This window comes from Bos taurus, chromosome 6, assembly GCF_002263795.3.
Source record: "Bos taurus isolate L1 Dominette 01449 registration number 42190680 breed Hereford chromosome 6, ARS-UCD2.0, whole genome shotgun sequence".
Classification (NCBI taxonomy): Eukaryota; Metazoa; Chordata; class Mammalia; order Artiodactyla; family Bovidae; genus Bos; species Bos taurus.
In genome coordinates, this window is record NC_037333.1 from 67,878,790 (window position 1) to 67,905,914 (window position 27,125).

The 27,125-nt window shown below is 41.5% G+C and overlaps 1 protein-coding gene and 1 pseudogene across 1 annotated transcript; both read right to left on the bottom strand.

Annotated features, from left to right (window-relative positions):
• Positions 1 to 42: 42 nt before the first annotated feature.
• Positions 43 to 27,120, bottom strand: SGCB (sarcoglycan beta). The gene is given in 6 exon segments (NM_001102188.1): positions 43 to 3,610; positions 7,907 to 8,038; positions 8,362 to 8,553; positions 9,323 to 9,508; positions 17,772 to 17,981; positions 27,066 to 27,120. Coding segments are annotated over 6 exon segments (954 nt in total). The 5' UTR covers positions 27,096 to 27,120; the 3' UTR covers positions 43 to 3,406.
• On the bottom strand, positions 14,574 to 17,764 carry LOC107132568 (ATP synthase subunit ATP5MJ, mitochondrial-like; annotated as a pseudogene).
• Positions 27,121 to 27,125: the final 5 nt, after the last annotated feature.

The following is a 27,125-nucleotide window of genomic DNA, read 5'->3' on the forward strand; positions in this document are numbered from 1 at the left end:
TAGAAACCTGCCAATATTTTAACAATTAAACAATCAGCAGCAAACAATTTTATAGAATCTTTATTGTAAACAGAGGTCATTAACAGTTATTACAAACTGAATCAACTGAAAGTCAAATTAGTAACTCAAAACAGATGTATGTTTATTTTTATATGGCATAATTTGTAATCTTTGCCCCCTCAATGCTTTGAAAAAAGGTTACTAAAATTATCAGCATTTCAGTGGTCTCTTTTTTTGTCAAGTTTAGCACCGTAACATCCTCATTCTTTTAAAGAACTCACTCAAAACTAGGTAGAACTTTCACTGTTCATTCAAAACTATCAAACACCATTTGTTTTTTTCATAATGCAAAAAGAACACAAGTATATTTTTAGATATTACAGACAACACATAGACAGTCCCTACTGTGTGCTGTTTGCACTCTTCCTACCTGCCCATTACACAGCCTCTAAAGTACCTTGCTTTCATTTGTCCCCCTTGTCACTGTCATCTACCTCTAAAGGAGAGTAGTTATTTAAACAAGCCTGGGTCTGCCCCATTTTCCTGGGATCCTGTCTTTGTCCTCTACTCACCCTAAGTCTGTTGCCTGTCGTATCAGTGCTTGACGGAGGGGAGGAATCAGCAGAAGAGGCAAAGTTAAGAATTCAGCTTATAGAAAAATACCATCTGATGGTGAGAATGAGTAGCTGAGGCTTTACTGTTACACAAAATGGATGGTTTGTTCTTGTTCTGCTTCCCAGGGAATTTTCCAGGACTATGTTTCGATGAAGAAGCAAAAGCTACCTGTAAAGTGTCCTAAAATACTATACCTGTTACCTTAACAATCAGTTCTATAAAAACATCAAAATATTCTCTCATGTCCAAAGCACTTTATGGAAATGTATCAAAAACAAGTTATTTCTCAGAGAAGTAAAAATAGATTGTTTCATGAATTACATTCAATGAATAATACTTTGTAACAGTGTTTTGCGGTTTTTGTAAAAATATTTATCTAAACAAAACTGCAAAGCAAATCTAAATAAAGCAGACATGTAATGAATGTAAAATTTACAAATATACTGAGCAGCTGAATGAAAATTCCAATGGATTTTTTCTGAGTATCATTCATATGGGTTTTGAATATCACTACAACTAACAATACCCACAGGTCATAAATTTCACTTCCTCTCTTTTTTTCTTCACTTAAAAACTGTACTCAGTAACAGGCAAGTCAGTCTCTACTGTTTTGTGGTTTGGTTTTTCTATCAGACAGACTGTGACAATACTGAATGCAAATTATTTTTTGTATTGATTTTCTCATCTATATAGTTCAAAGTGTCAAGGACAGAGTATTGTTATATTTAAATGCAAAATGGGGATTATGGTTTATCTCTGCTGCCTACTTTACGGCACACTACTTTGAAGTCTCTCTTCCTGATGTTGCATGTGTGTTAATAATACCAGAATTCCTTTTAAGTTAAGTATGAAACACATTAAAAATCAACAGCCTTGAGGGTTGTAAATCATTACAATGGGTGCTGATGTTAGAAGCAAAGATCAATTCTCATCTGACATAAAAATTACTTGTATTACTTCCTGCATTAGTGCCCTTTAGTCCAGTGCTTCCTGACTCTTCTCAAGGTTTGGCACATATTAAAAAGGTTAATATGTGTCTGGCTCGCTGGGGTAAACTCACCAGCCATCTCTGGCCAGCAGGGCTCGCCTGGGACATGACCTTCCCGTCTCCCAATGTGCCACCTGGAAGGCTGAGGTATACATATCTTGGCAACCCCTTTACCCAGTCAGGCACCCCAGTTGGGGAATGGGGGTAACCCACAACTATGACCTCTCTATAGTATAATATTTTGGAACTGGCTTAAGAAACTTTGAAATCTGATATTGACTGGCCAGTTATTTGACATGAGATTGATTTTCTTTTATCTAGAGTAGCACAACTGTTTTGATTCTTATCTGCATAGGTAAGTCTGAATTAGCCTCTGTTCATCTTTTCTAGAGTTTTAAATACCTAAAAATTCAGTACAGATAGTGATAAAAAGAATGTGGTATTTAGAAACAGGTCTATCTAGGTTTGAATCACATCTGAATTCCAATCCCAACTCTGCTCTTTCCTCAGGCAAGTTTCTTAACTTCTCTAATCCTCAGTTTCCTAAATGGGTCAACTGGGATACCGTCTGCTTACAGTCTGTAGTGAGAACTAGACGTTACATGTGCAATGCTTAGGACAACGCCTAGCAGTGTAAGATGCTCCGTAAGTGACAGCTGTCATCATTTACTAGTTAAAGCTGAGATGGTGCTTTCCTTTCATTTCTACCACATTGCGAACACAGTATTTAACGAGTAAATCAATATTTAATGAGTGAACATTCTCTTAGAGTATTTTTATCCTAGTGCAAATCTAAGGAACCAGCAGTTCAGTTCAGTTCAGTCACTCAGTTGTGTCCAACTCTTTGTGACCCCATGGACTGCAGCATGCCAGGCCTCCCTGTCCATCACCAATTCCCAGAGTTTACTCAAACTCATGTCCATTGAGTCGGTGATGCCCTCCATCCATCTCATCCTCTGTCGTCCCCTTCTCCTCCCGCCTTCAATCTTTCCCAGCATCAAGGTCTTTTCAAATGAGTTAGCTCTTCGCATCAGGTGGCCAAAGTATTGGAGTTTCAGCTTTAACATCAGTCCTTCCAATGTACACCCAGGACTGATCTCCTTTAGGATGGACTGATTGGATCTCCTTGCAGTCCAAGGGACTCTCAAGAGTCTTCTCCAACACCACAGTTCAAAAGCATCAATTCTTCAGCACTCAACTTTATAGCCCAACTCTCACATCCATACATGACTACTGGAAAAACCATAGCTGTGACGAGACGGACCTTTAGTTCCTTACTATCTCCCATATGTGAAGCTCTTTAGTGACCTCACTTGTATGTGAGGATATAGTTGAAAGTAATGCACTAAAAATCTGTCTTTCCTCTTAGAAGCCAAAAGACAGAACATGTAGTATTTATTGATGGTGTACCTTTAAGTATTGTAAGTGGGTCTATCCCCATTAGTTACCAAAAGTTACTTATAGTGAGTCTAAACAGTTGCTTCATCCCTTTATCCTTTAGACAGGAACAGTGGCATTTTAAGAATACTTCTTTAAAGATTAATTTTGATTATATTCATTTCTCTCAATAATTTTAGAGAACTGTAAATTGAAGATCAGTGCAACTCAATGAAATGTATTAGAATTTAGGCTCTCTGAGACTATTTTAAACATGGAGACTACATAATAGATGCAGCAGTGCACTGCAGATAAAATAATTATGAGTTATCACAAACTCTGTAAAAACATGATATGCATGCCTAGTCTTAAAAAAATAAAAAGTCAAGTCACAATATGAATCTATTGATGTGCTCTTGGGTTCTTCTAGTACAGGTCTCCACAGGGGTTGTCTGAGGTCTGGCAGCCCATGTTCTGACCCGTCACCTGCACTCTGAAGAGCGTTCCGTCAGCGCACATACAGAGTTTGTAACGCACCCAGTCATCACCACCAAACTGGTCTCCGCTGGAAGAACTTGGGAGGCGATTCGTGCTGACCATCACAGTTCCGTTCAGGATGATGCTGTTTTCCTATCAGGAGAAAAATCATACGGTTTATTTACACCCACAAGAAGGGACAGAACAAAAACAATAAACTCACTGGAATATGAGCAAGAATAGAAGGTGGTAAGATAAAGTCAGGACCAAAATAACAAAAAAAAAATTCCCAAACCAATCGAAATTCGACTAGTGACCTCTTAGTAACTGTTCATAAGGTGTATTTATACACTTAACACAATTTATTTCTCAGTTAGCTAAAAATTATATCAAAATTCCTAAGTGCACATAAGACTTACACTGATCAAGTCTCAGATCATTTTCATTTGCTACTACTTAGGAGAGTTTTGGAGAAGGCAATGGCACCCCACTCCAGTACTCTTGCCTGGAAAATCCCATGGATGGAGGAGCCTGGTAGGCTGCAGTCCATGGGGTCGCTAGGAGTCGGACACGACTGAGCGACTTCACTTTCACTTTTCACTTTCATGCATTGGAGAAGGAAATGGCAACCCACTCCAGTGTTCTTGCCTGGAGAATCCCAGGGACAGGGGAGCCTGGTGGGCTGCCATCTATGGGGTCGCACAGAGTCGGACACGACTGAAGCGACTTAGCAGCAGCAGCAGCAGAAAGAGAATTTTAACTAAGTTTCTGATTGATACGTTTCTGACAATGAACAGAAAAAGAAAAACTAGAAAATGTTTTTCTCTTAGAGAAAAGTAATCTTACTTTCCAATTATTTTTGGAAACACCATAAATGAAGATTCAAGCCATATAATTTTGAAGACCAGATACTCAAAGAAGACTGCCTGGAAGTTCTCTTCTTCCAGCCCACTGTCCCAGGAGCACTACTGTATTGCAGACTCTTTCTTTTTTGGAACTCCTCTCTCTCCCTTCTTCCCTTTTCTTCTTTTCCTTCATTCAATGATTATTTTTAAATGTCTCCTACGTGTCAGACACTATTCTTGGTGTTGAGTACATAGCAGTCAACAGACCAGCAAAGTTCAAGTCCTCATACATTGATGTTTTACTGGGGAGGGGCAGACAATAAACATCTTAAGAGGTAAAACGAACATCATCTGAGAAGAGCAAGTCAGGATAAGTAGAGAGAGAGTGACCAGGTGGGGTTCTACGTTACTGAGGAAGGTCAGGGAAGGCCTCTCTGATGAGGTCACAGTCTGGTGGAAACTGGGTGACATGAGGGAGCAGGGCATGTGGGTGACCGGGCAAAGGAAAGAACAATATGCACGTGGGACTTGTGTTCCAGGAACAGACAGGAGGCCGGTGTGGCTGAAGGAGGTGAGTCACAGAAATAACCAGGGGCAAGACACATGGGGCCAGGGAATGGACTTTGGATTTTATTCCCAATCAGACGGGAAGACATTTGGAGGGTTCTGAATAGAGAAGTGACATGATCTTTTAAAAAGGATTTCTCTGGCTGTTTTTATAGAGAACTGCATACAGGAGTGAAAGAGGAGGCTGTTTTGCCAGTGCAGGCAGGAAATGATGGTGGTCTGCACCATGGTGGTGGAGGTGGAGGAGGTGGCGAGCATCAGCCAGGCTCTGTACATCTTCTGAAGGTAGAGCCCGAAGGCTCTGCTGATGAACCAATGGGCACCATTTAACAAGATGGGAACACTGAGAGAAATACATGTTTGGAGAGGGAGGCAGGATATGCAGACTTTTAGATGTGCTGCGTTTGAGATGCCTATTAGACACTGAAGTGGAGAGGTGGGAAGGCAGTTGGATATATGAATCTTAGTTCAGGGGAGAAAGAAGAAGTTCCAAAGGTGAGTCATCAGCTTATAGAGGGTGCTTAAATCAATGAGAGAAAGTTGATTATGAAGTGATGGAAATCGTTAATTGACTATGTTAGTGATGTTGTTGTTGTTCAGCTGCTCAATCGTGTCCAACTCTTTGCGACCCCATGGACTGCAGCACGTCAGGCCTCCCTGTCCATCACCAACTCCCGGAGCTTACTCAAACTCATGTCCATCGAGTCGGTAATGCCCTCCAACCATCTCATCCTCTGTCGTCCCCTCCTCCTCCTGCCTTCAATATTTCCCAGCATCAGGGTCTTTTCACATGAGTCAGTTCTTCACATCAGGTGACCAAAGTATTAGAGTTTCAGCTTCAACATCAGTCCTTCCAATGAATACTCAGGGCTGATTTCCTTTAGGATGGACTGGTTGGATCTCCTTGAAGTCCAAGGGACCCTCAAGAGTCTTCTCCAACACCACAGTTCAAAGGCATCAATTCTTCGGTGCTCAGCTTTCTTCACAGTCCAACTCTCACATCTATACATGACTATGGGAAAACCATAGCCTTGACTAGACGGACCTTTGTCGGTAAAGTAATGTCTCTGCTTTTTAATATGCTGTCTAGGCTGGTCATAACTTTCCTTCCAAGGAGCAAATGTCTTTTAATTTCATGGCTGCAGTCACCATCTGCAGTGATTTTGAAGCCCCCCAAAATAAAGTCTGCCACTGTTTCACCATCTACTTGCTATGAAGTGATAGGACCGGATGCCATGATCTTAGTTTTCTGAATGTTGAGTTTTAAGCCGACTTTTTCACTCTCTTCTTTCGCTTTCATCAAGATTTAGTTCTTCTTTGCTTTCTTCCATAGGGTAGTGTTGTCTGCATATCTGAGGTTATTATTATTTCTCCCGGCAATCTTGATTCCAGCTTGTGCTTTATCCAGCCCAGCGTTTCTCATGATGTATTCTGTGTATAAGTTAAATAAGCAGGGGGACAATATACAGCCTTGACGTACTCCTTTTCCTATTTGGAACCAGTCTGTTGTTCCATGTCCAGTTCTAAATGTTGCTTCCTGACCTGCACACAAATTTCTCAGGAGGCAGGTCAGGTGGTCTGGTATTCCATTTTCTTTCAGAAATAGTACATGAAATTGAGATAGTACATGGAATTTTCAAATTTTGTTCCAATGCTGCCATCTTGTGGTCATGTAATTTTACTTTCTTTAAATTTGTAAAGCAGTTTTTTTAATGGAAGTATAGCACAAGCTGGAGTCAAGATTGCTGGGAGAAATATCAATAACCCCAAATATGCAGATGACACCACTCTTATGGCAGAAAGTGAAGAGGAACTAAAAAGCCTCTTGATGAAAGTGAAAGAGGAGAGTGAAAAAGTTGGCTTAAAGCTCAACATTCAGAAAACAAAGATCGTGACATCTGGTCCCATCACTTCATGGCAAATAGATGGGGAAACAGTGGAAACAATGTCAGACTTTATCTTTTTGGGCTCCAAAATCACTGCAGATGGTGACTGCAGCCATGAATTTAAAAGACGCTTACTTCTTGGAAGAAAAGTTATGACCAACCTAGATAGCATATTGAAAAGCAGACACATTACTTTGCCAACAAAGGTCCGTTTAGTCAAGGCTATGGTTTTTCCACTGGTCATGTATGGATGTGAGAGTTGGACTGTGAAGAAAGCTGAGCGCCGAAGAATTGATGCTTTTGAACTGTGGTGTGGAGAAGACTCTTGAGAGTCCCTTTGACTGCAAGGAGATCCAACCAGTCCATTCTAAAGGAGATTAGCCCTGCGTGTTCTTTGGAAGGAATGATGCTAAAGCTGAAACTCCAGTACTTTGGCCACCTCATGCGCAGAGTTGACTCACTGGAAAAGACTCTGATGCTGGGAGGGATTGGGGGCAGGAGAAAAAGGGGACGACAGAGGATGAGATGGCTGGATGGCATCACCGACTTGATGGATGTGAGTTTGAGTGAACTCCGGGAGATGGTGATGGACAGGGAGGCCTGGCGTGCTGCAATTCATGGGGCTGCAAAGAGTCGGACACGACTGAGCAACTGAACTGAACTGAATTGATTTTTACATCACTAGATACAAAACCCAGGAAGGGATATGAAATATCTTTAACTGAAAAAAGCCCATCAACTTCAGGGCATGGATAGTTATTTTGATATTCTTTAAGAAGTTTTTTTTTGTTTGTTTGCTTGCCTTTTAAAATAATACAGGCATCATTATGCAAAAAAACTTTTTTTTAGAAAGTAACAGGCAAGCAGAAATAAAATAAAAATCATCTGTTACCCTGCTGCCCATAACTAACCACTGTTGACATTTTGGCATAACCTTCCAGGTTTTTATAAACATACATATAATCTGAAAAATAAAAACAAGGTATTTCACACATTGTTTTACAACTTACTTCCACTTCATAATCTATTGTGAACATCTTTCCATGTCAAAAAAACACAAATACACTATCATTTTTCATAACTATACTTTCCAAACATGGGTTTATATACCCAAGAATCTAGCAATTCACTTAAATTCAAAAAATACTCACAGCCTTTAACTCCATATTACCACCCATGTGGAATTGAATGGTTTTGCCCATAATGAACACGCCTTCATTTCCACGGACAATAGCACGCCCACCGACTTTTATATTTAGGTCACTAGTAGCATTGCTAGTAATCTGAAAATTAAAAAGAACAAACTAGTGATGAAGAATTTCTAAATTAAAGTGAGAATTGTTATTAGAGATAGAAGAGTAGAAGTTTCAATGAAAAAATATGAAAGGCAAGTGTTTTCATTCATATTTTATAGATGTAAAGAGAGATGATTTGATAATGATCACACAAACCAGTTGATGGCAAATGTAGAACCAATCTTTTCCACTATTTTGGAGTTAATTCTTTCACAGCACTGTATCAGTAAAACTGCCTCCTCCGCATACACACTTTGTAACTCTAGACAGTAATTCTCTTCCATGAATAAAGCAAAGTAAATAAACCATACCCTTTCAGTAGATGCTTTTTGAACATTCAGACTTTTCACTCCACTTGGCAAATGAAACTCATGAGTTTCATAGTCTGTGCTGAATAAGATATTTTGAGTCCTTGGGTCGAAAAACTGCATGCCAGTGTCACTTGTAATAGAAGTTTTGTTCTTTCCCACACTGAGCTTTGTTGTCCCTTGCTGAAAAACAATCTTCAGAAAAACACTTCATCATGAATATGTTTTTGAAAAAGGCTGCATCCAAAATTCATCAAGAGCATTATCAAAAACTCTACAATAACAGACTTTTAACTTCAAGTAATTTTCACTGCCTCTCTCTGACTCCCTCCACCCACTTGGGAGAAGAGTTCTTTCAAATGAGGGCTTACAGGCTTATGTGCTGTAATGCTTGGCAAAAAACAGATGGTTGCCGAGCACAGGGACCCAGAGCTAAGATGGGCAGGGCCAGTAAGGAGGCTTCCTTCAGGTTCTGGTCAGTTATATTAGCCATTCGGCAGGGGTTGCCACTGACTAGATGGATGTATTCCCTACCAGACGGGGTTGCCACTGACTAGATGGACGTATTCCCTACCAGACAACCAGGGAGTAGAGGTTATTCTAACCTGGGAAGGTGATGATTTTTAAAATTTATTTTTAACTGGAGGATAACTGCTTTACAATGTCGTATTGGACACAGTGGGGGAAGGCGAGGGTGGGCCGAAGGTGCTTTATAAAATGGTTTCTTCATATGGAGGAGAAAAGAGTATGCATTCTCATAGTAATTGTATCTATCCCAGAAAATGTTACCATAAACAAAACCTAGAATATTAAGAAAGTACTGAATATTAATAGATTACAAGACCAGTATTATCAAATATAATTATGAATTTTCTCTAAAGGAAAATATCCATTTCAAACAATCAACTTGAGGTTTTTACAAAGAATTTTTCACTAATGTTTTTCAAATAATATGGTTACTTACAGGCTGATTGTTGCCAGTGATGACTAAATTTTCATTTCGCCTTCCTCCTACTGTGCTCTTATAAAGAGGATGTATAACTCCCATGTCAGATACTTGTTTAAATCGAAGCAGACCACTTTCATGAAACTCCATGCTGTCACAGCCATTTGGTCCAATGCGAATCACAGCCCAGATAACAAGTGTTATCTAAAAGAGCAATCAAACCCACTGTTGATAGGCAGCATACATTCTTAACACAACTTGAAAGCAAACAGAAAAGGCGGCTGCCAAAGGATTAAACTTCCTAAATGGTTTCATCAGTGACATAAACACATAAACTGGGTTTCCACTTACAAACAAAACCAATTTTATTTTAATCAAGGTATTATATACAAATCTAAAAGTTAAAAAAAAGGAAGCAGTTTTTTTTTTACCCCCTCTGTATCTTGTCCACTTTAAGCAATTTTAGCTATTTTTGTCTAGAACTTCTCTCCATATTTCTAAATAAGGTGTGTGTTATGTCTTTACTGATCAATTTTAGATTGTTATCTATTAATCTATTTTAGCAGATGAGAATTTTAGCTCATTTATACTTCTTCTCCCCTAACTCCAGTGCACGTTACATCCATGTTCAGTATTCTCAGCCATTATGACAAAATAAATATTATTCATACTAAGCCAAACACTGTACTATGATGGCAGTTCTTTTCTTGGGCTTTGTGTCTTTCAGTGTCTTTTTGTCTTTCCCTTATTTGCTTAATTTCTCTGAATATCAGACTAAGTCTTTTCAAACTCTCCAACATTTCTATAAAATGTCTCTCAATAAAATGTTCTAAAAGTCCAAACCTCCCAGAAAATGTGTTAGTTCTGTTTTCCTCGCCCAGAACTCTTTCTGGAACCCTCATCTTCTGCCTCTAGTCTGTTCTTGCCCTCTGGGTCTGCCTCACAGCTGTTACCCTGAGCCCTCCCTTCACTTTCATGCTGCAGCTTCCTTGTTCTTTCTCCAGTGTGGGGTACGCAGTTTCCTGTATCCTTGTCTTCAACCTTCTTGGTTTAGTACCTTCTTTCAGTAAAGCAGTCTCCTGTGGCTTCCTTAGGAAGAATGTATGGAAAGTAAATATTTTTTGAGCACAGCTAAGAAAACGTCTCTATAATCTTTCACATTTGATTGATAGTTTAGCTTGACACACATTCCTAGATTCGAAATTATTTTCTGTCTGAATTTTGAAAGCCCTTGCTCTCCTGCCTGCTAGTTTCCAGCACTGCTTTTGAAAGGTCTGATGCCACTCTGATTTTGTGTTCTTTATACGTAGTCTTCTTAAAAAAAATTCTCTGGAAGATTTTAAGATCTTCGCTTTATTCCTGGTCTGCTTAAATTTAACAGTGATAGCTTTGGTGTGAGTCCTTTTTAGGCATCTGCTGGACCAGAATGGGCTTCCCAGGTGGTCTAGTGGTAAAGTGCCTGCCTACCAATGCAGGAGACTTAAGAGATGCTGGTTCCATCTCTGGGGGGGAAAATCCCCTGGAGTAGGAAATAGCAACCCATTCCAGTATTGTTGTCTGGAGAATCCCATGGACAGAGGAGCCTGGCAGGCTACGGTCCCTAGGGTTGCAGAGTCAGATACGACTGAAGCGACTTCACACACACACATGGACCCGGAATGGTAGCTTTCAAATTTTCTTGATTTATTTGGTAACATTCTCCCTAGTGTGTTCTTTTCTCTTTCTAAAACTCCTATTAACAGCATGTTCATGGATTAATTTTGTTGAATTTCGTGCAGGTTTCTTTTTTCTTCCAATATCTATGTTATCTATCTACCTACCTATCTATCCATTCATCTACCCACCCATGTGTGTATATTTCTATGAGTTTTTCCATATTCTTTAATTGCTTTTTAATGGCATGGTATCCTTGTTTAATGGACACAATATCCTCTTACTTCTCTGAAGATAATGATTTTAGTGTTTTATCTTTTTAAAAAATTAGTTTGCAATATTATGATGGTTTGTGCCATACATCGACATGAATCAGCCATGGGTGCACATGTCCCCCCATCCTGAATCCCCCACTCACCTCCCTCCCGACCCCATCTCTCTGGTTTTGAGTGCCCTGTTTCATGCAGCGAACCTGCACTGGTCATCTATTTCACATATGGTAATATACATGTTTCAATGCTACTCTCTCAAATCATCCCACCCTCACCTTCTCCCACAGAGTCCAAAAGCCTGTTCTTTACTTCTGTGTCTCTTTTGCTGCCTTGCATATAGGATCATCATTACTGTCTTTCTAAATTCCATACGTATGTGTTAATATACAGTATTGATATTTCTCTTTCTGAAGTACTTTGCTCTGTATAATAGGCTCCAGTTTCATCCACCTCATTAGAACTGACTCAAATGTGTTCCTTTTTATAGCTGAGTAATATTCCATTGTGTATAAGTAAGTAAATGAAAGTCACTCAGTTGTGTCCGACTCTTTGTGACCCCATGGACTATAGAGCCCATGGAATTCTCCAGGCCAGAATACAGGAGTGGGTAGCCTTTCCCTTCTCCAGGGGATCTTCCCAACCCAGGAATCAAACTGGGGTCTCCCACATTGCAGGTGGATTCTTTACCAGCTGAGCCACAAGGGAAGCCCAAGAATACTGGAGTGGGCAGCCTATCCCTTCTCCAGTGGATCTTCCCAATCCAGGAATCAAACTGGGGTCTCCTGCATTACAGGTGGATTCTTTACCAACAGAGCTATCAGGGAAGCCCTGATATTGTGTATATGTACACAACCTCCTTATCCATTCGTCTGCTGACGGACATCTAAGTTTACTGTCATTTGCTACATTTTCTCTATTTCCCTGAATTCCTACTTTCTCCGTGGTTTGGGTGCTTTTGGTCTCAATGATTTCTCAATTCTGGGAGCTTTCCATAAAAATTTACTGATCCCTGTGACTCTGTGTTCATATTTAACACAGTGGTTATAAAAAGTTCATGGAAAGGTCTCTGTGTGGGGTGGGGCTAGTAACTGACAGGCTTCACAGTAGGGGGATTTAGGTAGCTTTTTCACGGGGACCTGCCAAGTGTCAGCATCTTCAGATCCTGCCCAGAGAATGTAAGCCTGGTGCAGGGAGCTGGAGGTGGGGGATGAGGATAAGGGAGCCTCAAGACTCAGGGTGCAGCACTCCCCTGCTTTCCTGTGGAAACCCATGCCTACCCTCAGCAGAAAGAATCCTGTCTGGTTCAGCGCAGGGTGAGGAGGGGCAGCTCCGTGACTGCTGGCTGGAAGGGGAGCAGGGCTGGGGATCGCATGGGTCCTTCTACGGATTTTTCAAAGCAGCTTTCTGTTTTCGGTTCCCCTCTCACTCCTGCTTTTCAAGGAACTTGTACTTCCACTTCCTGAGGTTTTTCAGGATTCTGCAAGGCACTTCCACCAATGCCCTCTGCAACCCCTCCCCAACATGCAGTTTCTCTTCTCTGGTAAGTTGCCATTCCTTATCCTCCTTTTTGTCTTCAAATATTATGATTTAGAATTCTGATTGCCTCCCGCTTTCTTCCAAGATATTTCTGCTTCTTGACATTGTAACCTTAGGTTGAACTTTTTAGAGCAGAAGTGGATGAAAAATGTCTCTTTTTTTTGCTATCTTAACCATAACTTTTCAATAAAATAAATTCAGAACATGTGCTCCTAGTAAAGCTATAGTTTCAGCTCTTTTCAATTTAAGTGAACAATTAGACACAAATGTTTTAGATGTACATAAAATACAAGGACTGACTTAAGAGTATTAGAAGTAAAGAATACAGTAAACAGAATCCCTGTAGAACTGCTGCATCCATGTTCATGATCGGTGTTAGGGATACCAATAATCAGTCTCTGAAAATGTCTGTCCACACACATGCCAGAGGGTTTCACATTTAACTCTCAGATAGTTTCAACCTTGGGTTAAGAGTCTTCTTCTTTAAGAGACCTTCCTGGTGGTCCAGTGGTTAAGAATGTGCCTTGCAATGCAGGGGACATGAGTTCGATCCGTGGTCAAGGAACTAAGATCCCACATGTCGTGGGGCAACTAAACCCATGTGCCACAACTGAGACCTGACACAGCCAAATAAATGAATAAATATTTATTAAAAAGTCTCCTTCTTTAAGAAAGCAATTATCTTTGGAAAAGGTAATACACCAACTCCTCATACCTTGGTGTAAACTAGTCTACCTCAGGTCCTTTCGTTCTTCAACTATAAAGATTTAGGACTGCAAAAGGTAACCTTTTACTGCATCCAAGGTTCACTATTTTTAAGCTGAGGAGGCAAAGTAAATTTGGTAAAAGTTGAAAGAAAACATGAAGGAGTGTATTTTTACGAGAGATGAAGGCAATAAAATCATCTTGGGAAAGGTCTCTTCTGTTGAGTTGATGCTAATCTTTTAAAAGTTAAGTTGTTTAAAGGAAACAGTCTATAAACATTTTTTTCTAAGTAAAATTAATACATGGTGAGAAATGAAGTATTTCCTGCTGTATCAGTATACAAGGATGTCACAGTCATCAGCAATTGCAGCCCTTCAATGTGAGTTGATGAGCCCTAAGGACACTTAGGAGAAAGCGATGGCACCACACTCCAGTACTCTTGCCTGGAAAATCCCATGGACGGAGGAGCCTGGTAGGCTGCAGACCATGGGGTCTCGAAGAGTCGGACACGACTGAGCGACTTCACTTTCACTTTTCCCTTTCATGCGTTGGAGAAGGAAATGGCAACCCACTCCAGTGTTCTTGCCTGGAGAATCCCAGGCACGGGGGAGCCTGGTGGGCTTCTGTCTATGGGGTCCCACAGAGTCGGACATGACTGAAGCGACTTAGCAGCAGCAGCAGTATACTGTAGTCTATTAAGCATGCAATAACATTACGTCTAAAAAAACAACTTTCAGGGAATCCTGTTGGTACACCTGGTGGTCCAGTGGTTAGGACCCAGCACTCTCACTGCTGAGGATCTGAGTTTGATCTCTAGTCAGGGAACTAAGATCCTGCAAGCCATGCTGCTGCTACTGCTAAGTCCCTTCAGTCGTGTCCGACTCTGTGCGACCCTAGAGATGGCAGTTCACCAGGCTTCCCTGTCCCCGGGATTCTCCAGGCAATAACACTGGAGTGGGTTGCCATTTCCTTCTCCAATGCATGAAAGTGAAAAGTGAAGTGAAGTCGCTCAGTCGTATCCAACTCTTAGCGACCCCATGGACTGCAGCCCACCAGGCTCCTCCGTCCATGGGATTTTCCAAGCAAAAGTACTGGAGTGGGGTGCCACTGCCTTCTCCATGCAAGCCATGAGGTTAGGCCAAAAAAAAAAATGTACATACCTTAATTAAAAAATGCTTATTTTCTAAAAAATGCTATCACCTGAGCCCTTAGTGAGTATAAACTCTTTGCTGGTGGAGGGTCTTGCCTTGACATTCATGGCTGCTGACAGATCGGGGTGGTGGTTGCTGAAGGGCTGGGGTGGTTGTGGCAATTTTTAAAAATAAGATGATAATGAATTTTGCTGCACTGACTCTTCATGACTTTTCTGTAGTACACATAGCTGATAGCATTTTACCTACAGTATGACTTCTTTCAAAATTGGAGCCAATCCTCTCAAATCCTGCTACTGCTTTTATTATTTATGTGTGTGTGTGTGTGTGTGTGTGTGTGGCGGGTGAGAGATCCTCACAGGCACATTTATTCATGCCCGAGAGCAGCAGCACTGCTACAAGCATACACAACGTCCTGTGTTCCCACAACACAGTCAGACCTACATCCCACTCAAGTAAAGCTGGTTAATGATGACCACGAGCAGGTGCAGGACTGGAAACTTACAAGGCTTTACCTCTTTTATCAGCACTCCTGATTTTATAAATCATGAAGCCATGCCTACCCAAATCTCCAGGTAAACGTGGGTATAGCAGGGCTTCACGGAGATCCAAACAGTCTTAACAAGGCTTTGAGGCATCTCTGTGCAGGACCTGCCACTGCTTTATCAACTAAATTTATGTAACAGTCCAAATCCTTTATTGTCATGTCCATAATCTTCATAGCATCTCCCTCAGGAGGAGATTTCATCTCAAGAAACCACTTTCTTTGCTCATCCATAAGAAGCAACTCCTTATCCTTTATCAGGGGGATGGTGGCAATTTATCACATCTTCAGGCTCTTTCTAATTATCTTGATATTTCTACCACATCTATAGTTACTTGATCCACTGAAGTCTTGAACCGCTCAAAGTCAACCATAAGGACTGCAATCAACTTCTTTCAAACTGCAGTGTACATTGATATTTTGACCTCTTCCCATAAACCCCCATTGTTCTTGATGGTATCTGGAATAATGAATTCTTTCCAAAGGCTTTTCAACTTACTTTGCTCAGATCCATCAGAGGAGTCACTATCTACGGTAGCTATTATCCTTAAAAAATGTATTTCTTTTTTTTTTAATAAAAAATATATTTCTTAATAAGACCTGGAAGTCAAAATTATTGCTTGATGGGTGAGCTGCAGACTGGATGCTGTATTACCAGGCATGAAAACAACACTACATCTACACCACAAACAACGTTGTGCATCTCTATCAGAGCTCTTAGGTGACTGATGCATCATCAACGAGCAGTAACATTTTGAAAGAAACTTTTTTTTTTTCCTGAGCAGCAAATCTCAACAGTGGGCTTAAAATATTCAGTAAATTATGTTGTAAACAAGTGTGCAGTTATTCAGACTTGGTTGTTCCACTTACAGAGCCCAGACACAGAAGATTTAGCATAATTCTTAGGGCCCTAGGATTCTCCAAATGGCAAATAAGCGCTGGATGCAACTTAAAGTCACTGGCTGTCTCAGCCCCCAACAAGAGAATCAGCGTGTTCTCTGAAGCCAGGCACTGGCTTCTCTCTAGCTACGAAAGTCTTAGATGGCATCTTCTTCCAACATAAGGCTGTTTTGTCTGCATTGATAATCTGTCATTTAGTGAAGTCACCTTCAGTAATGATCTTAGCTAGGTCTTCTGGTTAACTTGTTGCAGCTTCTATATCAGCACAGGTTATTTCACCTTGTACTTTTATGTTATGGAGAGCCTTTTTTCTTAAACGCCATGAACCAACCTCCATTAGCTTCAAACTTCTGCAGCTTCCTTACCTCTCTCAGCCTTCATAGAATTGAAGGGTGTTAGTTACTCTGGATTTGGCTTTGACTTAAGAGAGTTTTGTGGCTGGTTTGATCTTCCATTCAGACAAGTAAAACTTCTTCTGTATCAGCAATAAAACTATTTTGTTTTCTTACCATTCATGTGTTCTCTAGAATAGGAATTAAGTTTTTGTTGTTGTTGTGCTGCAAAGCTTGTGAGATCTTAATTTCTCGACCAGGAATTTAAATGGGCACTTTGGCAGTCAAAGTGTCAAATCCTAACCACTGAACCACCAAGGAATTCCCTAGAGTAGGACCTTCAATTTCCTTTAAGAAGCTTTTCTTTGCATTCACAACTTGTCTAAGTGTTTGGCATAAAAGACCTAGCTTTCAGCTGATTTCAGCTTGTCATGTACCTTCCTCACTAAGCTGAATCATATCTAACTTTTGATTTAAACTGAGAGATACTTGCAACTCCTCCTTTCACTTGAACACTTAAGAGGCCATGGGAACGGCCTCTTAGGGAATGGCTCATCCAGTAAGGAGTCTGTCTACAATGCAGGAGGCCCAGGTTAGATCCCTGGGTTGGGAAGATTCCCTGGAGAAGGAAATGGCAACCCACTCCAGTATTCTTGCCTGGAAAATCCCATGGACAGAGGAGCATGATGGGAGTCAGACATGACCGAGTGACTTCACCTCACTTCACTTCAAGTAGAGAGAGAGAAAGAGTGAAAGGGGGGAAGGGCTAGTGGATGGAGCAATCAGAATGCATACAACATTTATCAATTAAATTCACCATCTTTTATGGATGTGGATAGTGGGAACCCCACACAATTACAATGGTAATATTAAAGATCACTGGTCAGAGATCACCATAAGAAATATAATAATGAGAAAAACTCTTGAGATATAGTGAAAATTTCTGAACTGTGACAAGGGGACTGAAGTGAGCAGACACTGCTGGAAAAAGTGAGCATGCTGCCATGCCTGGCACTAACAGGCATGCCTGGGACAAGGCTGCCTCAAATCTTCAATCTGTAAAAAATGCAGTATAGGCAAAGTACAGTAAAGCTAAATGCCAAAAAAACAAGGTAAGAAAGTGTTAGTTGCTCAGTCGTGTCTGACTCTTGGCAACCCCATGGGCTGTAGACTGCCAGGCTCCTCTGTCCATGGAACTCTCCAGGCAAGAATACTGGAGTGGGTTGCCATTTCCTTCTCCAGGGGATCTTCCCAACTGAGGGACTGACTGGGTCTCCCACACTGCAGGCAGATTCTTTACCATGATTTCACTAAAAACAGAAGAAAAATTCCTCATGCTAATTAAGAAAAGAATACTCTGTGCTAAATACTCACAATTAAATTGATGACAGCCAGGATAAACAGGAGGACAATCACACAGATGGCTAAATTGCCCTTTCTCCCTCTCAGTCCCGTTTTATGGAGGCGATCTTCATCGATTGGAATATAGCCGGCTTTAAAGTTACTGTTGTGCTCTTTATTGACATTCCTTCTTTCAACAGCCTTCTCACGCATGGACTTCTTCACAGGACCATTGGAACTTTGCTAAAAGCAAAATAAAACACAATGGAGCAGCTATACCCTCTATTTTGGATGCATTATTTGTTAGGTGCAAATTCATAAGGAAAGAAAGCTGAATTGGTTAGTGATACATTTTCTACTAATAAACCTCAAGTCATGTTGCACTGGAGCTTCCTAGGTGACGCTAGTGGTAAAGAACCCATCTGCCAATGCAGGAGACATGGTTTGATCCCTGGGTTGGAAAGATCCTCTGGAGGAGGGCATGGCAATCCACTCTATCTAGTATTCTTGTCTGAAGAATCCCCATGGACAGAGCCTGGCAGGCTACAGTCCAAAGGGTTGCAAAGCTCTGGACACAACTGAAGTGACTTAGCATGCATGCACACACATGTTGAGTTGCAGGCTCCAAGCGGGGACACGACTGTACTGAGAAGGGTTGTAGGTAACAGTCTGATAACAGACTTCTACTATCTGCTTTGAATAGTCCTACCATCAGTCAAGTGAACAGCCAGCTCATTTTGGGGGAGAGCTGATAGATATACTCTATAGTGGAACTGTTTTTATTAATAATTTATAAAGATCTGCTTAATCATATACATACTTCATTTACATGAAAAGAATTTAGAAAGGCTAATACACTTTACTTATCACTCCAGTTGGCTAAAGTTAGTATTATCCTAGACCAGCAGTTTTCAAAGTATGGGCTGAGAAACCATGGAGAGGTTTCTTGAAATCCTTTAAGTGTCTGGAGGGTGAAAATCATTTTCAAAAGAAACCCTCTATGATGCTGTTTTCTTTTTTTACTCTTCTTCTCTCATGAATGTGCAGATGACCCTTGAACAAAATGGGTTTGAACAGCATGGATCCACTTATATATGGATTTTTTTCAATAAATGTATTGGAAAAAATTTTGGAGATTTTCAACAATTTAAAAAAACTTGCAGATGAAATACTGAAAAAATTAAAAGATTTGCTGTGAATGTATAAAACATGTAGATACATAAGATGAGTAATAGTTAATATAAAAGTAATAACAATTTCCTTACTGTTTTATAACCTTGTTTTTAAAGAATTATATTATGTACAGTCTCTCTGTCTCATAACTGGAGAAACTGGTTATCAGCTGATCATCCCATATCACTGGCTTTTTAAAAAGGATATGAATATGATTGTGATACTTTATGCCATAAAAAGTTTTTATTTTTACAATTCATTCACAAGTGTATAGGTTAGGCTACCATGAAAGAACTGTACTGATTAACATTTGTTGTTTAGTTGCTGAGTTGTGTCCAGCTCTTTTGAGATCCTGTGAACTATAGCCCATGAGGCTCCTCTGTTCATGAGACTGCCCAGGCAAGAATACTAGAGTGGATTGCCATTTCCAAAAAATTGCCATTTCTCCAGGGGATCTTCCCGACCCAGGGATCAAACCTGAGTCTCTTCCATTGACAGGCGGAACCACCAGGGAAGCCCACTGGCTACATTAAGTTACCATAAAGCAACCATTGTGCTGCTGATATTGCCGGGGAAAATATCAACAACCTCAGAGATGCAGATGATGCCACTCTAATGGCAGAAAGCAAAGAGGAAATAAAGAGTCTCTTGATGAGGGTTAAAGAGAAGAGGGAAAAAGCTGGCTTAAAATTCAGCATTCAAAAAACTAAGATCAAGGAATCTGCTCCCATCACTTCATGGCAAATAGATGGGGAAAAAGTGGAAACAGTAACAGATTTTATTTTCTTGGGTTTCAAAGTCACTGTGGTGACAGTAGCCAGGAAAGTAAAAGATGCTTGCTCCTTGGAAGAAAAGCTATGACAAACCTAGACAGCAGAGAAAAAGCAGAGACATCACTTCACCGACAAAGGTCCATATAGTCAAAGGTATGGTTTTTCTGTCTTTCCATCTGGCTCAGCTGGTAAAGAATCCGCCTGCAACGCGGGAGACCTGGGTTCGATTCCTGGGTTGGGAAGATCCCCTGGAGAAGGGAAAGGCTACCCACTCCAGTATTCTGGCGTAGTTAGAACTGGACATGGGACAACAGACTGGTTCCAAATAGGGAAAGGAGTACGTCAAGGCTGTATATTGTCACCCTGCTTATTTAACTTATATGCAGAGTACATCATAAGAAATGCTGGGTTGGATGAAGCACAAGCTGGAATCAAGATTGCCGGGAGAAATATCAATAACCTCAGATGTGCAGATGACACAACCCTTATGGCAGAAAGCAAAGAACTAAAGAGCCTCTTGTTGAAAGTGAAAGAGGAGAGTGAAAAAGTTGGCTTAAAGCTCAACATTCAGAAAACTAAGATCATGGCATCTGGTCCCATCACTTCAGCTCAAAAGGTTGGGTAAACAGTGGAAACAGTGACAGACTTTATTTTGGGGGGCTCTAAAATCACTGCAGATGGTGACTGCAGCCATTAAATTAAAAGACGCTTGCTCCTTGGAAGGAAAGTTATGACCAACCTAGACAGCATGTTAAAAAGCAGAGACATTACTTTGCCAACAAAGGTCCGTCTAGTCAAGGCTATGGTTTTTCCAGTGGTCATGTATGGACGTGAGTTGGACTGTGAAGAAAGCTGAGTGCCGAAGAATTGATGCTTTTGAACTGTGGTGTTAGAGAAAACTCTTCAGAGCCCCTTGGACTGCAAGGAGATCCAACCAGTCCATCCTAAATGAGATCAGTCCTGGGTGTTCATTGGAAGGACTGATGTTGAAGCTGAAACTCCAATACTTTGGCCACCTGATGTGAAGAGCCGACTCACTGGAAAAGAACCTGATGCTGGGAAAGATTGAAGGCGGGAGGAGAAGGGGATGACAGAGGATGAGATGGTTGGATGGCATCATCGACTCGATGGACAGGAGTTTGAGTAAACTCCAGGAGTTGGTGAAGGACAGGGAGGCCTGGCGTGCTGCAGTCCATGGGGTTGCAGAGTCAGACACACCTTGGCAACTGAACAACAAGGCACTCAGTGATATTTTACTGAAATGAGTATGTCTAATAATTTCAGATACCAGAGATTCCTTCAGACTTAATTTCTCTTGATTTCCCCCTACAAATCCACAGCTTTTTCTCTTTGGGATTCTCAGTCATTTTGAAGAGTAAAAAGAAAACCAGAGACCAAAAAATTTGAGAACCTCTGACTAAGGTTGAATGACATTGTAGGTGATTATTTGGTATATCATGAACATAAAAGGAAGGAGTAGAAATGCTTACTGCCCAACTTTCATATTTTTGAGAGCTTTGAGAAAATTAATTTATTGAATAAGCATTTTTTAAGCTCTTTAGGCTTTAACATTAATCCCATACATAGGAATACACAAGAAATACAGGACAAGATCCTCATCCTCCAGATATTACAAATGTGAATTGCACAATAACATATTCTGTATGCTCCGATGCCAAAATCAATAGTACAGACAATACATGCTGTGGAGTTCATGGGAGAAGAGACAGCAGGGCTTAGAGTTGTCCGGGAAACCAGAAGGAGCAGGTGAGTCAGATCTGGCAATGCAGGCAGGATCAAGGCGGAAAAGGAGGACAGGTTGTAGAAGTTTTGGGACACCTGTGAACAAATTCTAGTCTTGACATCTGTTTATTTGTGAGTCACTAAAGGTCTCTGAATATGAACAATATATATTTCAGGATGCTAAATGTGTGAGTATTTGCAGGAGACACAGGAAAGAGGAGAATATTAGCAAGTAGGCTGCTGGGATGTTGTCGTAAGGGAAACTCAAGGTATTGACGGCCTAAAACGGGTGGGATGAAAAAGGAGAGATTAAAAATACACTTCAAGAGAATAACTGAGTGAATTTGTAGCCAGGTTTAAAAAAAAAAAAGCCCCTCAGTTTACTGAATGGTGACTAGTTAAACATGGGGAATGAAGCAGGGAGATTTTACATATGCTGCATTTGAACTGAATGAGAAACGACCACATGCCTCAGAGGCAATGAGAAGGATGGTATGAGATATTAGGTCAGTCAGGACTTGACGAATTTGAGTCTTCAGCTTCAAAGTAAATTAAATCTATGAGACTAATATCAGTCTACTGTAAAAAAAAAAAAAAAAAAACATGAAGCAGTGGTCCCCAACTCTTTTTGTGGCACCAGGGATCAGTATCATGGAAGACAATTTTTCCACAGACTGGGGTGTAGGGGGATGGTCTGGGGATGATTCAAGGGCATTACATTTATTACACACTTTATTTCTATTATTATTCCATCAGCTACACCTCAGATCATCAGGCATTGGGTCCTGGAAGTCAGGGACCCCTTGTATAGAGCAAAAGAACAAAGAGCCAAGGAAGTACTCTTGGAAAACTTTGTGCAGGAGCAATGGAAAATGAGAAATACAAGAAAACTAAGGATGTGCAGCATTGCTGAACTTAATATGGTAAGAATTGCCTCTGTGATTTTCAAACTCTGAGTAGCAAACTGGTAAGTAGAAATAGTCCTGAAAAGATGCCAGCAAGTGTACATTTATTTTCATTGAGAGAGAAGACAATAACTAAAGAATTATGTACTGTCAGAGGAAAACTGTGCTTGTTCTTGTTGTTAGGATCTTTCTGTCCCTTTCCAACAATTTGTAGGAAGACTCACATGTTTGATGGCAGAGGGAAACATGCCAAGAAGGACAAAGACCAGATACCTCAGAGTAGGGCAGAGTAATGAGGGAAATAAGATCCTCCAGGAGACAGGAAAGAAAGTGAATGTACAGAAGAGTCTTAAAAGGTGGGCTCCCATTTCATTCAAATGGTTCACACCAGGAAGAGAAACCATTTCTATTTTTCCTCGGGATGTAAAAGGCAAGGTCAGCTCTCAATAAAGAGCGGAGAGGGCATCTGGAATCTTACTGTGGTTGCAGGGGTAGCAGGCTGGTTGAGGGCTTATGGAAAACAGAAAAAGGCAAGAATAATCATTGTGGGTAATGTGGCAGACAAAATTTTTTAAACTCCACCAAGCAGCAAGCATAAACATCTTTTAATTTCATGGCTGCAATCACCATCTGCAGTGATTTTGGAGCCCAGAAAAATAAAGTCAGCCACAGTTTCCACTGTTGCCCCATCTATTTCCCATGAAGTGATGGGACTGGATGCCATGATCTTAGTTTTCTCAATGTTGAGCTTTAAGCCAACTTTTTCACTCTCCTCTTTCACTTTCATCAAGAGGCTCTTTAGTTCTTCTTTACTTTCTGCCATAAAGGTGGTGTCATCTGCATATATGAGGTTATTGATATTTCTCCTGGCAATCTTGATTCCAGCTTGTGCTTCCTCCAGCCCAGCGTTTCTCATTATGTACTCTGCATAAAAGTTAAATAAGCAGGGTGACAAAATACAGCCTTCACGTACTCTTTTTCCTATTTGGAACCAGTCTGTTGTTCCATGTCCAGTTCTAACTGTTGCTTCCTGACCTGCAAACAGGTTTCTCAAGAGGCAGGTCAGGTGGTCTGGTATTCCCATCTCTTTCAGAATTTTCCACAGTTTATTATGATCCACACAGTCAAAGGCTTTGGCATAGTCAATAAAGCAGAAATAGATGCTCCAAAATCACTGCAAATGGTGATTGCAGCCATGAAATTAAAAGACGCTTGCTCCTTGGAAGGAAAATTATGACCAACCTAGATAGCATATTAAAAAACAAAGACATTACTCTGTCAACAAAGGTCCGTCTAGTTGAGGTTATGGTTTTTCCAGTGGTCATGTATGGATATGACAGTTGGACTATAAAGAAAGCTGAGCACTGAAGAATTGATGCTTTTGAACTGTGGTGTTGGAGAAGGCTCTTGAGAGTCCCTTGGACTGCAAGGAGATCCAACCAGTCCATCCTAAAGGAGATCAGTCCTGGGTGTTCATTGGTAGGACTGATGCTGAAGCTGAAACTCCAATACTTTGGCCACCTGATGCGAAGAACTGACTCATTTGAACAGACCCTGATGCTGGGAAAGTTTGAGGGCAGGAGGAGGAGGGGACGACAGAGGATGAGATGGTTGGATGGCATCACCGACTCAGTGGACATGGGTTTGCGTGAACTCTGGGAGTTGGTGATGGATAGGGAGGCCTGGCGTGCTGTGGTTCATGGAGTCGCAAAGAGCGGACACAACTGAGTAAGTGAACTGAACTGAAGCGGTAAGAAAGGCTTTGTAGAAGAGCTTTCAATCTACTTAACAGGTTTAACACAAAACAAGTTGCTGAATACAGTCGTGTAGGTTGTGTATCCACATGAGGTGCAGAAGCTATGAGGGCCTGTCGACACTGCAAACATTTTAGAGCTGAATTTGTATTTTGGTAGTTTTTCGGCCAGAGAAAGTAGAATATCTTAGGGAAAGTGAGTTTGCTTCTAATTTTCACAGATCCAGTATAGGATTATGACAGTGATGTCAGATGGGCAATTTAGAACTCTTAGCCAGACTCTGAATACAGGTCTACATAAGAGAGAGACAGGGCACATCTTACCTTCTTGGGATGAATTCTTTACTTTTCTCTGTCAATTCATGTACATCAGTATATTTCATTCTTTGTACTTACCATTTACTGATGAGTTACTATATGCCAGATGTTCCAGACTACAAAGACGTGCAAGGCATAGCACCTACTTTCAACAAACTTACTTACAGGCCAGCAGAGTAGATAGATGGAGTCATTAGCAATTACAGCTCAACATGGCAAGTGCAGTGGTAGAGCAATGAAACTGAAAAGAGTGCATAAGAGGAATACCCTTTGACTTATCAAGGTCATGAGTTGACGATTCTTCAAAAAAGCTGGGGCCTCAGTTGAACATTGAAGGACAAACAGAAGTTAGCCAAGTAAAGTACCAAGAAAGGCCTTCCAGGCAGAGGAAACATCATGAAACTGAGTAGAGGTCATCTTGTGCAAACTAATGCTGGTAATTTTATATGGATGGTGAAGAAGATGAGTATACGAATGGGACAAAATAAGAAGTGCAATGTGGTTGTGCTTGCATGCTAAGTCACTTTAGTCATGTCCGACTCTTTGCAACCCTATGGACTGAACTCCTCCAGGCTCCTCTGTTCATGGGATTCTCCAGGCAAGAATACTGGAGTGGGTTACCATGCCCTCCTCCTCCAGGGGATCTTCCCCACTCAGGGATTAAACTTGGGTCTCCTGCTTTGGAGGTGGATTCCTGACCGCTGAGCCACTGGGAAGCCCCAAGATGTGGTTAGGGATCAATAAATGAGTAGATATAAGTACCACATCAAGAATGACAGACTCTATTCTGAAGGCAATGGGGATTTAAAATAGGTTAGTGATAGATTTGCATTACAGCAAAATTAAACCAAGAAGAGTTGAACTGGAATAGATGAGTTTAGAGATGGAGACATCAACAGCAGGTTTCCCTAACAGTCCAAAGGAAGGCTTGACTGAATTTTGACACTGCACATCAAGATTTGGGAGAGTCCTCAAGAGGTAGAACTGAAAGGATCCGGTGATTGACTGGATGTGAGTGTTGCTTAGGGGCATCTAAGATGACCCCCAAGTAGGGCCTGATACATAATTTGTGGGGTCTAGAGCAAAAAGAAAACGTGAGGTTCTCTGCTCAAGTACCAAGCCTGGGAGAGCAGAGCATTAACCCAAAGGTGGGTCCATCCTGAGCTCCCTTGAGCCAGTCCTGCTTGTGGCAAGGTGAACCAAGTGAATGGATGGTTGTAGCCCTTTTAATGGTGAGTGTGATGCACCATTCACCATTAAAAATTTCTGACTTTGGGGTGCCCGTGGAAAATTCAGTTAAATTCCGACTGGAGACATAAATACCTAACTCTGAAGTGGAGAATAAGGGATGGATCAGATTGCCCAGTCTTTGTGTAAAGCAAGAATAGAAACTAGGTGGAACTCCCAAGAGTATCAACAAGTGATGCAGATGAAAAAAGAACCGTCTAAAACAGGCGCTGATAATTCAGGAGGGAAATCACAAAAGCAAGGGACAATTTCAATCTCAACAACTCCAAGAAGCTTTGTCTCAATTTCACTCATTCCTTTACATTTTATTGTTTAGGTGCTGTAGCTTGCCTACCATCTTTAGCTGATTTTTCTGCATTTATCTGGCAGTTCGACTTTAACTTTGAAGGCAGATGTCATGTCTTTTATTTTTCATGGCGCTCAGCATCACTGTTCCAGTGATATCTACCTACTATGTCTCTAAAAGCAGTTAATTACTTAAGAAAATCTTTCCAGACAAGATTTTTCTGGAAACAGAATGTTGGCTACCTGGCTCATTTATTTTTTTCAACAATGCTGAAGAATGAGACGTTTCCAAAGAAACTATCCTACCACAGTTTATTGTTAAAGGAAAATAACAGTTAAGAAGGGAAGAAGAGACTATCAAAATTATTTTTATTATAACAAACCACCCTAGTAACTACAGGTGTGTGTGTGTGTGTGTGTGTGTGTGTAAATGTGTGCATGTGTGTGTAAGTGTGTGCATAATGTATAGCCTGCTTTTGGGGAAGAAAATAGCCTTTTAAGCTATTCTAAGTTACAAGTTCACAATGCAGATTAGGGAATACTTGATAAAGGATTTTAAAAAAATGATTTTAAACCAACTGGATAGGAGACAGTCTTGTACTGATTGGCGACTTAGTCTCCAGAACCAAAGCGGGAGGAGAAACGTGGCTGTCAGCCTAGGGGGATGGCACACAAGAAGTGGCCGCAAGCTGATATCCAATAACAGCTGACTGTTTTTTGGCTGGTATCAGGGGAGGCTGGCGGCTCGTTGGCTGGGGTTATTTTTATCCGCATCTTCGCTGGCCATGGAGCAGGACATGTCCCCGGTACGTCCTGGCGGAGGCTCCGGGCTGCCTCGACCCCATCCCAGGCCTCCAAGACAGCGCCCCTCCTGACCTCGCCAAGGGACAGCCAGGCCAGGCCGGGAGCCCGCGGCTGGCTCCCCCTTATCCGCCCCGGAGACCCTTGCCCGGGGTCCCGCCCGGCCTTCGCCAGCATCCCGGGCTGCGGACAGCTCCCGCCCAGCCCCGCCCCGCGGAGCCCGCCCTCGCGCCCCAGCCCCCGCCTGCCGGTCCTACGGAGGACCTCACTGGCAGGACCCCATCCTCCCCCGGCCCTCCAGCCCCCGGCTGCGGCGGGGCTCACAGACCTGCTCCGTGGCCGCCGCCGCCGCCGCCATCTTCCCGCGCCCGCCGGCTCCGCCGCCCTC